The sequence below is a fragment of the Triticum aestivum genome, chromosome 7D (assembly GCF_018294505.1).
Source record: "Triticum aestivum cultivar Chinese Spring chromosome 7D, IWGSC CS RefSeq v2.1, whole genome shotgun sequence".
Lineage (NCBI taxonomy): Eukaryota > Viridiplantae > Streptophyta > Magnoliopsida > Poales > Poaceae > Triticum > Triticum aestivum.
In genome coordinates, this window is record NC_057814.1 from 265,020,034 (window position 1) to 265,032,422 (window position 12,389).

General features: G+C 46.6%; 2 protein-coding genes and 1 non-coding gene across 4 annotated transcripts; 1 reads left to right on the forward strand and 2 right to left on the reverse strand.

Moving 5' to 3' along the window:
* Window positions 1-527: 527 nt before the first annotated feature.
* LOC123170355 (beta-galactosidase 11) lies at window positions 528-4,363 on the forward strand. 2 transcript variants are annotated; one of them, XM_044588205.1, is made up of 11 exons: window positions 528-883; window positions 985-1,097; window positions 1,184-1,250; window positions 1,447-1,539; window positions 1,641-1,784; window positions 1,898-1,992; window positions 2,074-2,179; window positions 2,286-2,370; window positions 2,455-2,573; window positions 2,663-3,018; window positions 3,112-4,363. In XM_044588205.1, the coding sequence occupies exons 1-11, from the start codon at window positions 596-598 to the stop codon at window positions 4,166-4,168; spliced, it is 2,523 nt and encodes an 840-aa protein (XP_044444140.1). In that variant the 5' UTR covers window positions 528-595; the 3' UTR covers window positions 4,169-4,363. The 2 variants fall into 2 exon arrangements, with proteins under 2 accessions (XP_044444140.1, XP_044444139.1); XM_044588204.1 differs by having other exon boundaries at window positions 2,286-2,573.
* An 88-nt stretch (window positions 4,364-4,451) lies between these two features.
* TRNAP-UGG (transfer RNA proline (anticodon UGG)) lies at window positions 4,452-4,523 on the reverse strand. The gene has a single exon. It is a non-coding gene; the product is annotated as a tRNA-Pro (tRNA).
* A 4,516-nt stretch (window positions 4,524-9,039) lies between these two features.
* Window positions 9,040-11,754, reverse strand: LOC123165217 (acyl carrier protein 3, chloroplastic). Its single transcript, XM_044582849.1, has 4 exons — window positions 11,515-11,754; window positions 10,249-10,347; window positions 9,617-9,739; window positions 9,040-9,428 (listed from the first exon to the last, which is right to left on the reverse strand). The coding sequence occupies exons 1-4, from the start codon at window positions 11,671-11,673 to the stop codon at window positions 9,300-9,302; spliced, it is 510 nt and encodes a 169-aa protein (XP_044438784.1). The 5' UTR covers window positions 11,674-11,754; the 3' UTR covers window positions 9,040-9,299.
* Window positions 11,755-12,389: the final 635 nt, after the last annotated feature.

A 12,389-nucleotide genomic window follows, 5' to 3' on the forward strand; every position in this document is an offset into this window, starting at 1 on the left:
TAGAAGATCATTGTTCTCATACGCTATTCCAGTAAGATCTATGTTCCTATCATTGTTTTCGTATTGAAGTTATTATCAGGTTTTGTATTTGTTTTCATCAGTCTTCAGCACAAGTAGCATCAGCGATCGGAGGCGATGGTCATAGCGAAGCACGTCCGGAGCTCCTCCACGCAGGCCACGGCGGCGAGCTCCTCCATGCAGTGTCTTCCGTCGCCGGCTCAAGGTGGAAGTCGTAGCACCGGCGTAGGTGACTGTGACGGCGTGACGGTTCCCGTTCCAGGCTAAGCACGGCATGCAACAACCCCGCCGCAAACAATGCCGATCCACGGCTGATTCAGTCAGAAAAAAACCCGCCCCGCCTAAAACCACCACCAAGAACCTCCGCACCCGCACACGCGCGGGCCGCCGAGGCCAACCGTTCCCTGGGTGATGCTGATGCGTGGACGGACGGACGGCATGGCGCGCGCGCATGTCGCTCCCTGCGCTCCCGCGCGGCCACAGCGCCATCCCTTTAAACTGAACGCCTCCCTCCTATTTTAGGACTAGCGGGAGCGCGAACTTGTGGCCCCTAGCTTCCACGCACGATCCACCCACCATGTCCCTCCTCCGCGTCCGGCTCGCCGCCGCCGCGGTGATCGCCGTCGCCGCGCTCGTGGCCGGCGGGGACGCCTACCAGCTCACCAAACCAGGCACCGTCATCTCGTACGACCGCCGCTCGCTCATGGTGGACGGACAGAGGGACCTCTTCTTCTCCGGCTCCATCCACTATCCACGCAGCCCTTTCCACGAGTGGCCCGACCTCATCGCCAGGGCCAAGGAAGGCGGCCTCAACGTCATCGAGTCCTACGTCTTCTGGAACGTCCATGAACCCGAGATGGGCGTGGTAACTGTCACACACTCCATCTCATTCATCTCATCGTATACCTACGTACCTGCTCATCGTCCATTCCTCCTTGGATTGGATCCATCCATGGTCGATTTCAGTACAACTTCGAGGGGAGGTACGACATGATCAAGTTCTTCAAGCTGATCCAGGAGCATGAGATGTACGCCATGGTCCGTATCGGGCCCTTCGTCCAGGCGGAGTGGAACCATGGGTTTGTTCGTCTCTTTGCTTCACATCTCAATCTCTAGCTGATCTGCATTCACGGTCTCCGTTTAATCTGTGATTTTCCTCTTCCAGAGGGCTGCCTTACTGGCTCCGGGAGGTCCCCGACATCATCTTCCGCACAGACAACGAGCCTTTCAAGGTGATCAATCAGACCATCAAAGCACACAGAATTATTAGTTGCAGACATACCAAACTAGATGCATTTCTTTTTCTTTCTCAAGGGTAAAACAAACTAGATGCATTTCGAGAAAGAAAAAAGCTCGACGTAAATTTTGCTACATACAGAAATAATTAAAACGGCGTCCTCACCTTGGTTTTTCTCTTTATATATGCAGAAGCTCATGCAGAAGTTTGTGACTCTCGTAGTGAACAAGCTCAAGGAAGCCAAGCTCTTCGCATCACAAGGAGGCCCTATCATTCTAGCACAGGTACTGCATGCATATCTTGACCCTTTTTCTTCCTGCTGAATACTTATATCTATCATGTATGGTTTCTCAAATGAAATGCACCCTGCATTGAAAAAAAAAAGATCGAGAATGAGTACCAGCACATGGAAGCGGCGTTCAAAGAAAACGGCACCAGGTACATCGAATGGGCAGCTAAGATGGCCATCAGCACCGGCACCGGGGTGCCATGGATCATGTGCAAGCAGACTAAAGCTCCAGCGGACGTGGTAATTTATTAGTATGATCTGACATGTTTAAGTTTCATTTGCCATGATATAATTTCTTGTTTTAGAATTTATTAACCATGCTTAATCCATAATCATGTTTTTTTCCTCTCTAGATTCCTACCTGCAACGGTAGGCACTGCGGAGATACATGGCCAGGTCCAGTTGACAAGAACAAACCCCTGTTATGGACCGAGAACTGGACTGCTCAGTGAGTTCAGTTATCAGTTTCACCTTGTCCATCAAGGAGAGACTGTCGGGTGCTGAATTGTTTTTTTGTTGGCATTTGCAGATATAGAGTATTCGGTGATCCGCCGTCTCAGAGATCTGCCGAGGACATTGCGTTTGCCGTGGCGCGGTTCTTCTCGGTGGGGGGCAGCATGGTGAACTACTACATGGTACCGTCCAGTAACCAACCAACCAACCTGTTGTTGACATGGCGTTAGGATGAAACTAGAGTATATTTCTGACAGAATCACACGGTTGCCTTGCCTGTGTGGACAGTACCACGGAGGAACAAACTTTGGAAGAACGGGCGCCTCTTTCGTGATGCCGAGATACTACGACGAGGCGCCTCTCGACGAATTCGGTAAAGCAGAGACAGACGAATCCTCTCAAACTCTGAATATGCTTAACTATGTTGATTTATGGATGAACGGTTTGGTTGGTCCAGGAATGTTCAAAGAGCCCAAGTGGGGCCATCTGAAGGACCTGCACCATGCTTTGAGGTTGTGCAAGAATGCTCTCCTCTTTGGGACCCCCTCCACGCAGCCATTGGGCAAGCTCTACGAGGTTCTCTTCAGTTCTCTTGTTGCTATCTTGTTATGATCGCCGATTGACCTGACCGGGTTGGTATGGTATGGGTATGGTATGGTATGCAGGCGCGGGTGTTCGAGATCCCGGAGCAGAAGGTGTGCGTGGCGTTCCTGTCCAACCACAACACCAAGGAGGACGGGACGGTGACGTTCCGCGGGCAGAACTACTTCGTGCCCCGGCGGTCTGTCAGCATCCTGGGCGACTGCAAGACGGTGGTGTTCAGCACGCAATACGTGAACGCGCAGCACAACCAGCGCACCTTCCACTTCACGGACCAGACGGTGCAGAACAATGTGTGGGAGATGTACACGGAGGGGGACAAGGTGCCCACCTACAAGTTCAGCACCGACCGGAGCGAGAAGCCCCTCGAGGCCTACAACATGACCAAGGACAAGACCGACTACCTCTGGTACACCACCAGGTACGTACATCTCTCCTCTACGTATTATATACTGTAGTATCTTGCGAATGCGAATGCGAATGGCAATGCCAATGTTTGTACGGTGGGTGGCAGCTTCCTGCTGGACCCGGAGGACCTGCCGTCCAGGCTAGACATCAAGCCGGTGCTGGAGGCGAGCAGCCATGGGCACGCCATGGTGGCGTTCGTCAACAAGAAGTTAGTCGGCTGCGGCCATGGCACAAAGATGAACAAGGCCTTCAGCCTGGAGAAGCCCATCGAGGTCAAGGTCGGCATCAACCACATCTCCATCCTGTCCAGCACGCTGGGGTTGCAGGACAGCGGGTCCTACCTGGAGCGCCGGCAGGCCGGCGTGCACTCGGTCACCATCCAGGGCCTCAACACGGGGACGCTGGACCTCACCAGCAACGGGTGGGGACACATCGTGGGCCTGGAGGGCGAGCGCAAGCAGGCTTTCACGGACAAGGGCGGCGAGGTGCAGTGGCAACCCGCGGTGTTCGACAAGCCGCTCACGTGGTACCGGCGGCGCTTCGACATGCCCACCGGGGAGGACCCCGTGGTGATCGACATGAACCCCATGGGCAAGGGCATCCTGTTCGTCAACGGCGAAGGGCTGGGGCGGTACTGGAGCTCGTACAAGCACGCGCTGGGGCGGCCGTCGCAGTACCTCTACCACGTGCCGCGCTGCTTCCTGAAGCCTACGGGGAACGTGCTGACCATCTTCGAGGAGGAAGGCGGGCGGCCGGACGCCATCATGATCCTGACGGTGAAGCGCGACAACATCTGCAGCTTCATCTCGGAGACCAACCCCGGGCACGTGCGGTCGTGGGAGACCAAGGACAGCCAGCTGACGATGGTGGCGGACGACCTGAAGCCGCGGGCGGTGCTGACGTGCCCGGAGAAGAAGATGATCCAGCAGGTGGTGTTCGCCAGCTACGGGAACCCGCTGGGGATCTGCGGCAACTACACGTTTGGCAACTGCCACACGCCCAAGGCCAAGGAGATTGTGGAGAAGGCGTGCGTGGGGAAGAGGAGCTGCGTGCTGGCCGTGTCGCACGAGGTGTACGGCGGGGACCTCAACTGCCCGGGCACCACGGCCACGCTGGCCGTGCAGGCAAAGTGTTCCAAGAGGCAGAGGACCGCCGAGCAATAAGTAACCTAAGCTCACATATGTACTGCTATGTAGATGATCTCATCACCTTGACCTTTTGCCTTTTTCATGCTTGTTCTTTGGGATGCGTGCATACGTGTTGTACTCAGGTTGTTGATTCCTGTGAATTGTTCTAGGAGTAGATGGAGCGCTGAGATGAGAAGCAAGATGGATGGAAATCAATCGATCCATTTGATTTGCTGAATAATTTTCTCTTCTCAAGCTGAAAATAATAATCTTCTTGGTGATTTCCTTCCCCTGATGCCCGGGGAAACAAAAAAATATTGGGGCGTTGCGAGAATCGAACTCGCGACCTCTCGCACCCAAAGCGAGAATCATACCACTAGACCAAACGCCCTGATTGAATTTGAGTGTCATTAGGACTATATATTTCGTTCTTTCTCGATGAACGGACGAGGAGACAAGAGATGAAGGCGAATTCTTTGGCTCCATTCTCCCAAACTTTAACCCTCATTCGTTTGAAGCCTGGTGCCACAACAAGGCAATACTAAGCGAAGAGCCATTTTGTTTTGCAGATAGATGGAAGCAAAATCCTATTTTGTTAGAAGCAAATTTGGTTACCAATATAATCGTTACAACTAAAACTAACCAGTTGGCATGAAAACATTATCGATGCATATCAGTTCATCAGTCCAACTAAAAAAATATCAGTTTGTTAGAATGAAAACTTTGGGCACAAGTTATAAAAGAAGTCATGTCTGGAAAGCAAATTCTCAAGTTGGTGGAAATAAGTTCAAGTATTGTAAACAAAACAATGGTTATTAAACTGAACATTTTTACCCAGATTAACTCTCCAAGGAGATAAAACCCTACACCTTGCTTGTGTTTTATTACTTTGAAGTGTGTACAAAGTACATGTAAACGACCAAGAGACTTTTGAGATATATCTACGAGCCTAGCAAACCGGGGGAGGTCCTTGGGTACATGGATCCTAGTCCGCTTCGTACAGGGAGGTAGATCCTTCCACGAAACCCTCGGTTTATTGAATATTTCTGGGGTGATAAGCTTTTTCTCATGAATGATTGCATATTGAGGTGGATTTTTTTCATGTACGTTTTTTTTTCAAAATGAGGCGCTTTATTACTTAAAAGATTAAAGCATTACACCCGGCCTTTGCATAACTAAGATAAACACAGCCAAATTTTTTCCTCTCACATAAACGAAAAATAAAAAGGCGAAGTACAAAGAAACATATGGAGTCCGTATAACGCCTACAACGGAGGGGGGGGGGGGGCAATCCTAAGATCAATTTGCTATCCCTCACCGTAGCCTTCAATCGTGTACACACCTCCGTAAACAGGTCTTGATTCTCCACGCGTGTGGAGAGGACCATAAACTAGGAGTCCTGGTACATCTGTAGATAACCTGCATAAGAGAAGTACTTTCCATGTACAATTATGTCTTGAGGTGACATATTTACATGTGGAGATCATCTATTTAGTTGTATATATGACTCCTTATGGTTAATTAGTGAAAAGAGACAAGGAGAAACGAATAAAGTGAAGCAAAGATAAAAAAATTGAAGATACAAATAGATTAGTCAACATGAAGATGTGGCACAACAAGCTTCTCATTTGCATCATGTGGGACGTCTGGAAAGATAGAAATTGCTCCATCTTGAATGACACGAGAATTACATATATACCGTAATTTCTCACCTAACTTTGAAGACATCATGTGGAGGGCTTTAGCTTTTAGACCTAGAGTTAACCAGCTACGAAGCACTGATACGGCAAAAATTGGTGTATCTGCATACCGAACGTCGCCGATACGGCGATACGCACGATACGGCCGCGATACGGGTATCGGCCAAGTATCCTATTTTCTGATCTAAAAAGAAAAGAAAAAACGTGGATACGTCCTGTACAATGTCTACGATACGGGAGGGACCCGGCAAGCCCAGTAGAAGGCCCATGGAACCCTAGCATCTGACCTCCGTGTCGTTTCTTTGTTCGCACGATGTAAGCCTGCACGAGCGAGCCGCCGGCGCCTGGACTCGCCTCCCCGCCGGCAGCTGCCGCAGACTGGAGTCGCTCACCGCAAACTCTGCTGCTCTCTGCTAGTTGATCTATCCATTAACGTTTTTTTCCTCCAATGATTCTTGGCTCCCTGTTCTTGTTACAAACAGGGTCGACGATGCTTGGCTAGCTGGTTGGTGCTTGCAGATTGTTGCCATGCTACTACTTCCTAATTCCTACTGCTTGCTGATGTTACTGCTTCGCATAGGTGCCAACTACTGGTCGTTAATTTGCTATTGCTACTGCTGCTTCGCGTAGGTGCTAACTACTGGTCGTTAATTTGCTATTGCTACTGCTTGCTAGTTGGTACTGCTTGCTGATGTTGCATACACCATCATGAGTTGAGCATATGGATGATCATTTAGGACTTGAAAAGAGGCATGGAGGAAATTAGGCAACCAATGAGACAATATTTTGATCTCATCTCATACATACTACTATGTTTTGTCTTTATTACTTGTCATTTTATAAATTAATATTCATATATACTCGCTGTATCGCCGTATTACAATTTCTAAAAATTGCCGTATCCCATATCGCCGTACTCGTATCGCCGTATCAGTGTCGCCGTATCGATGCTTCATAGTTAACCAGAACCATGAGTAATTGGCATGCAGTCTAGCCGAACCTAGCGAGGTCCAGCTTGTCCCATTTCCCAAGCATGTCACCATGTACATATTTTCCTCCTTTCAATAATAAAGTTTCACTCCCATCGGTTGCTAAAAGAAATGGTTAAGTGAATAGTGAACCACGATAATCCAGATTTGTGATAGGCTTTTACAGGCTCCTTCCAACTAATCTTACTCTCCCCCCAGATTTCAGCCGGGATGGGCCCCAACCTCCCCCAATCTCCAATCTATTAGTTACTCCGTAACCCCCCCCCCCCCCCCCCCCCATCGTAAACTAAGCCCCGTGGCTCTAGCATTACTCAGTGAACCAAGTTTAACCGTTGTTCACCTCCTACCTACTATCATTATGGGGGTGTTTTTTGTTCTTGAGATTAGTCTTGCTTGTATAAGTAAGAGAGAGGCCCCTACTATCATTATGGGGGTGTTTTTTGTTCTTAAGATTAGTCTTGCTTGTATAAGTAAGAGAGAGGCCTCGAGGGCTGATCTTGACATTTGTTTTTGAGAAACACTACATAGACATGGACGCTCAAATATACATACACACTCATCTCTATGACGTGCGCACGTGCACATACACCTTATTACTATAAGCACCTTCGAGAGATTTAGCCGACATATTATTGAGATTGACGAAGTTGACATGAACAACTCGTAGTTGACGGACAAACCCTATTGTTGAAAGAGCAGCCCCGGGAAGCCTAGAATAAATCCAGAAAAATGCGACCATCTGTATCAAGTTTAGGATTTGAACCTGTATGGGTAGATTCCACCACAAGGAGAGCCATGCTCAGTTCGCATCTAGTCTTGACATTAAAGTCGCTACATCAAAAGAGGCATGGAGAAATGTGAAAGGAGATTAAATTCATAAAAAAAACTAAGGAAAGTGAGATAGATAGATAGATAAGTGGGCTAGTCCACTATTTGACTGGTGGACCAATGTCTACCCTCGTTGTCCTTCAATTTACTATCTCTTTTTTTTTGTCGAAGGGCTCTAACTACAGTTTTAGCTAACTATAAAATGCAACTTACACATTTCTAGAAAATATAACTAGGTGATAAGGTGGAACTTCTACTTTCCACAATAATTACAGTCTTATGAATCAAATGACACTTCAGAAAATTTCAGTCGCTGAAACTTAGATGGACACAAAAGATTACATAGATGATATTTTTGTCTATTACCTTGTTAAACGCATTGCTCAAATATGCTTGGACTTGTTCTTCAGGGTGAAAATCTAGATCTGACATTTGTTGATTGGCACCGATGACGGTGGCACTTGAGCGTCGTTCCTTTCCAGATGGCATTGATGTTTAAGAACTTCATTGTCCTTATGGTCTCAAGAGATGATTGGTGTGGATATGTTCATTGCAACAGTTTTGTCGATCATTATTTGATCGGGTTTTTTCTTCGCTTAGGCATGTGTTGGTGATTTCGTGTTGGTTGTGTGTGTCTCAGTTATGCACAGGTCAGATGTGTGCTCATTGTGTTTCTATTCACTTGATACTTCATTTTGAGTTAATAAAACCCACCATTTATCCAAAGAAAAAAGATTACATGCATGAGTATGCATGATGCGCTACCTTATCAAAACTGAACCAAAACCGAGATGTACATTAAAATACTCAAATATGATAGTGTGTCTTGTTTCTATGTTTTGGATGCCTTTTCAACAGATTTTTTTTCTTTTTATATATATAGTTTGGATGTAATAATTTTGATGTGAAATTTAATATAGGATCGCAATAGCCGACAAACTTCATTGGGAGAGGTTGGCAATTACAAACTTTTCAGATGACAAGTTTAGTTGTATTGGATTGGCAATTTCTTCAGCAACACATGGCATTTTCTAGAAAGAAAGAACTTTTGCGGCAAAAAGCAGCAGGATTAATATATAGATTGATTTCATGTCTTTCAAGACACAAAAGATTGATTTTGTGTCAATAATGTGAAAAAAAACTCTATAGTTTTCTCGATCATTTACAAAAAACTTTTCAAACTTGATATCATCTAGGGTTGGTATCACTGACATTTACTCATCCCTCTCCAAGAATCAATTGCTTCACTACCCATCGAACAAATCCACACTAATCTTCACAAATTGGCAAAAAGAAATATATCTCCTGTCCTCAAGCCCTAACAGAACATCTGTTCTGCTGATCTCTAACAAGAAAACGACACATCACAGATTCACAGCACATGCAGATGTAGTTGGCTTGTACCCGCATATTCTTCCTTTTGGGCACAAAAGATGCATACATGCACCACAGCCGCACGAAAACTAGGCACTTCGATGTTCAACAGCTTACATACTTAACCAATTATCTTATTACACACAGCAGGAGACGATAGTCCTGAGAAAATCACCAACCCACCATATAATAACGACTATGGTAGAACAACAAGGATCAACCCAAGGTAGGACTACTAGCTTACGAGCTCCAATCATTACGATTTACGACCTCCCTTCAAGATGACTTCGCAGAGACAAGCTTGTCGATGAGCGTGGCAGCATCTTCAACTGTCGCAATTGCCTGCGCACTCGTCTCCTCCACACTGATCTGGAACTCCTCCTCGAGGCCCATCACAATCTCGACCTGCATGACAGGAACATGTAATTATTTGCTCCAACAAATGAGCCATGCTGTAACTTCCCTCCAATTATGCTCTAACACCAAAAAACATCGCAAAAATACAACTCATTTGGATCCTTGAACTATTTGGCCAGGTTAGGTTAGGTACTGCTTGGCTCAAAACAAACATGAATGGCATCGTGGATAGTTACCGTGTCCAGTGAATCAGCTCCAAGGTCAGAGAACTTGGTGGTACCGCAAACTTCAGTGCCTTCAGGAACAGCAAGCTGCTTCTTAACAATTTCACAAACCTTCTCCACTGTATCCTGCTTTGCCTGTTGGCACATATTCAGAAAGAACTTGTCAGTTATGAAGGACATCCAAAATTGTAGCAAGCAACTATAAATGCAACACTGTTTAGTGGCTGATAAAATGTGAATATCTATCTATACTCTTACCCCCCCCCCCCCCCCCCACACACACACACACACACAAAGTACATGTTGGTAAGTGGTGCTACAACAGGAAGAAGTTATTGAAAGTAAAAGCAGAATCACTTCAATAAATAAAATACTTATCCACCGATTCATTGCGAATTACACAATGGAAAACAAGCGCTTCTAGAGTTAAGGAACACAAAGGTAATTCCTGACCACTAGTACATTTTTTACGAGGCCAAATGATGTGACTTTTGGGCAACCTAAAAATTTATTTGTTCAAAACTAAAGAGAACCTGTATAACAAATTGCAATTTTAGCAACTCTACAGAAACATATCACTGCCTTTAGCACAGTCAAGCAACTTCTCAGATATATTATGCATGAAGAGAAAGGATAAAACTCACTGAGCAGCAAACAGCAAATCTCATCGGCACTGGCTGCAGGCGAAGAAATGCATTGCCCCTCCTTGGACCAGAGAAAGAGAGCGAGTTCGTGTTGATTGCCTGGAATTCAAGAAACAAACATCTTGAGGCAACAAAACTTGTGTATCAAGGAAAGTACACTGCACTGTATTCACTATCTACTGATGAAAAATAATATTAACATGCTAGAGCAAACATTCTTCTCAAAATTCTTCAATCCATCTGGCAATTCAGTATCCCATATCTGCACAAGTCTAACAGTGCAGCTTCAACTGGCCTCAGTACGGTGACCGTACGAAGAATATTTGCAGAGAAGATACTAACAGAAATAAATTTTACTAGGCACAAAAAAATGTTACCGACAAAGTTGTACTAAAGCAGCGTCAATTAATTTGGATCAGAGGGAGTATGTGAACATACAAGGGAAAACAAATAATTGTGTATAATACACATTGTACCTAGAATTTACAACCACATAAGTGACTAAATTACAAATGCACTAAACAACTAGAAGGCCAAGAAAGTGTCTCCTAATAAGGAAAGGCAAGATACCAAAAGAAGATTTATATTCAAGGACCAACTTTTGGGACCTCTGGAGCATGCAAAGCAACAACCTAGTACTAGCGTCCAAAATTCCAATACAACCACCAATAACACATAGAGACGCTTAAGCATACCATAATACCAATTCAATAATTCTACTAGAAAATTTAGTGCTAGGATGCAAGAGTTATATTCTTTTTCGGTTGGCTCTAGTTCCACCATAGCAACCATTAAGTCGCACGCTTTAATTGCACATGCAGCGATCTAAGCCTCTTTAACAGTTCAGAGCCCCTTAACGTGTTGTAGTAACTTGCTCTTCCTCTTTCTTGCTCATCAGTGCGCAAACATCAAAGTAGTAACACCGTGTCTGCACCCTATCAATCAACCTAGCAGAAAAGTAGATCTGCCCAAGTCCACCTCTGAAATGGGGCACAAAATGAGGTGCTCCCCGCAGTCCCAAAAAATAAAAACAAGAGCCGCTAAACCCCAATCACCACTAAATTCGCGCATCGTACAGTGCCTGAATAGGAATACTAGAAAACAGCGTTCGTCGAACAATCCCTACTGATCACGCCTAGATCGGGCCGCCGGGCGAGCACGGATCGAACAGCACGAAAGCTAAAACCCCAGCAGGGGAGACGGATCCAACGTACGGACGACACAAGGTGGCGGATCTGAAGACGGGGCGTGCGCGCGCGGGCATACCTTGACGGGCTTGGCGAAGGACACGGCAGATCCGGCGATGGAAGCCATGAGGCAGCACGCGAAGGGAGGCGGCGAGCACGAAGAGCGTGAGGGCGACGGGGGATGGACTGGGTGGGTGGGGTGGGGTGGAGCTGAGGGGGAGAAGTGACCTTGCCACATTTATGCGCGGGGGAGTGATGGCGCATCGGGAGTATCGACGGCGGGGTCCACGAAGCGGCGACACCGGCCGGTCCGTCCTCGCCCCGGCCATCACTCGCTGGCTCCACCGCGCACTTGGGCTGAGTAGTAAGGTGGGCGGTGACGGTACGAGGGCCTATGTGGCCCAAAAGTTCCGTACTCGAGTTGTTTTTAACTTTAACTTGTAGGCCCATCAAGTTTTTATCTCACCCGGAGGAAATAATGGCGTTGAAAGCATAGGTGCTTGCGATTATAGCGGCGCATGAAAGCCTGATTCTCAGAAGAAGAAGAAACGCATGAAAGCTTAAGAACAGTGGGAACCGGCAGTTTCAGTGACGTCTGTGTTGTCGGGGCACACTGATCTCGTGAACAGAAAATGAGATAGTGCTGCCGGTTCATACCTTTCATTTTCTACGAGTATCTTCCTGCTAGAAAAAAATATTAATGTATGAGAAAGTCTCCACCATAATGTTCTGGTGCGTTCGTCCTATAAGGTCCTTAGTACGGCGACTTTCCGATTATTTGGTACAACAGTGTTTTCCCCGGCTCCGCCGAGGAAGGGGCCATGACGGCGGCGCGCCTCAGCTGGCTCCAATGCTTGTAGTTGTCACTAGATGGTCTACGAATTTGAATGTAATTTTTAATTCTGATATTTTTTATACCTTGTTTACAATTGATGAATAGATCAAAAGTTCTCC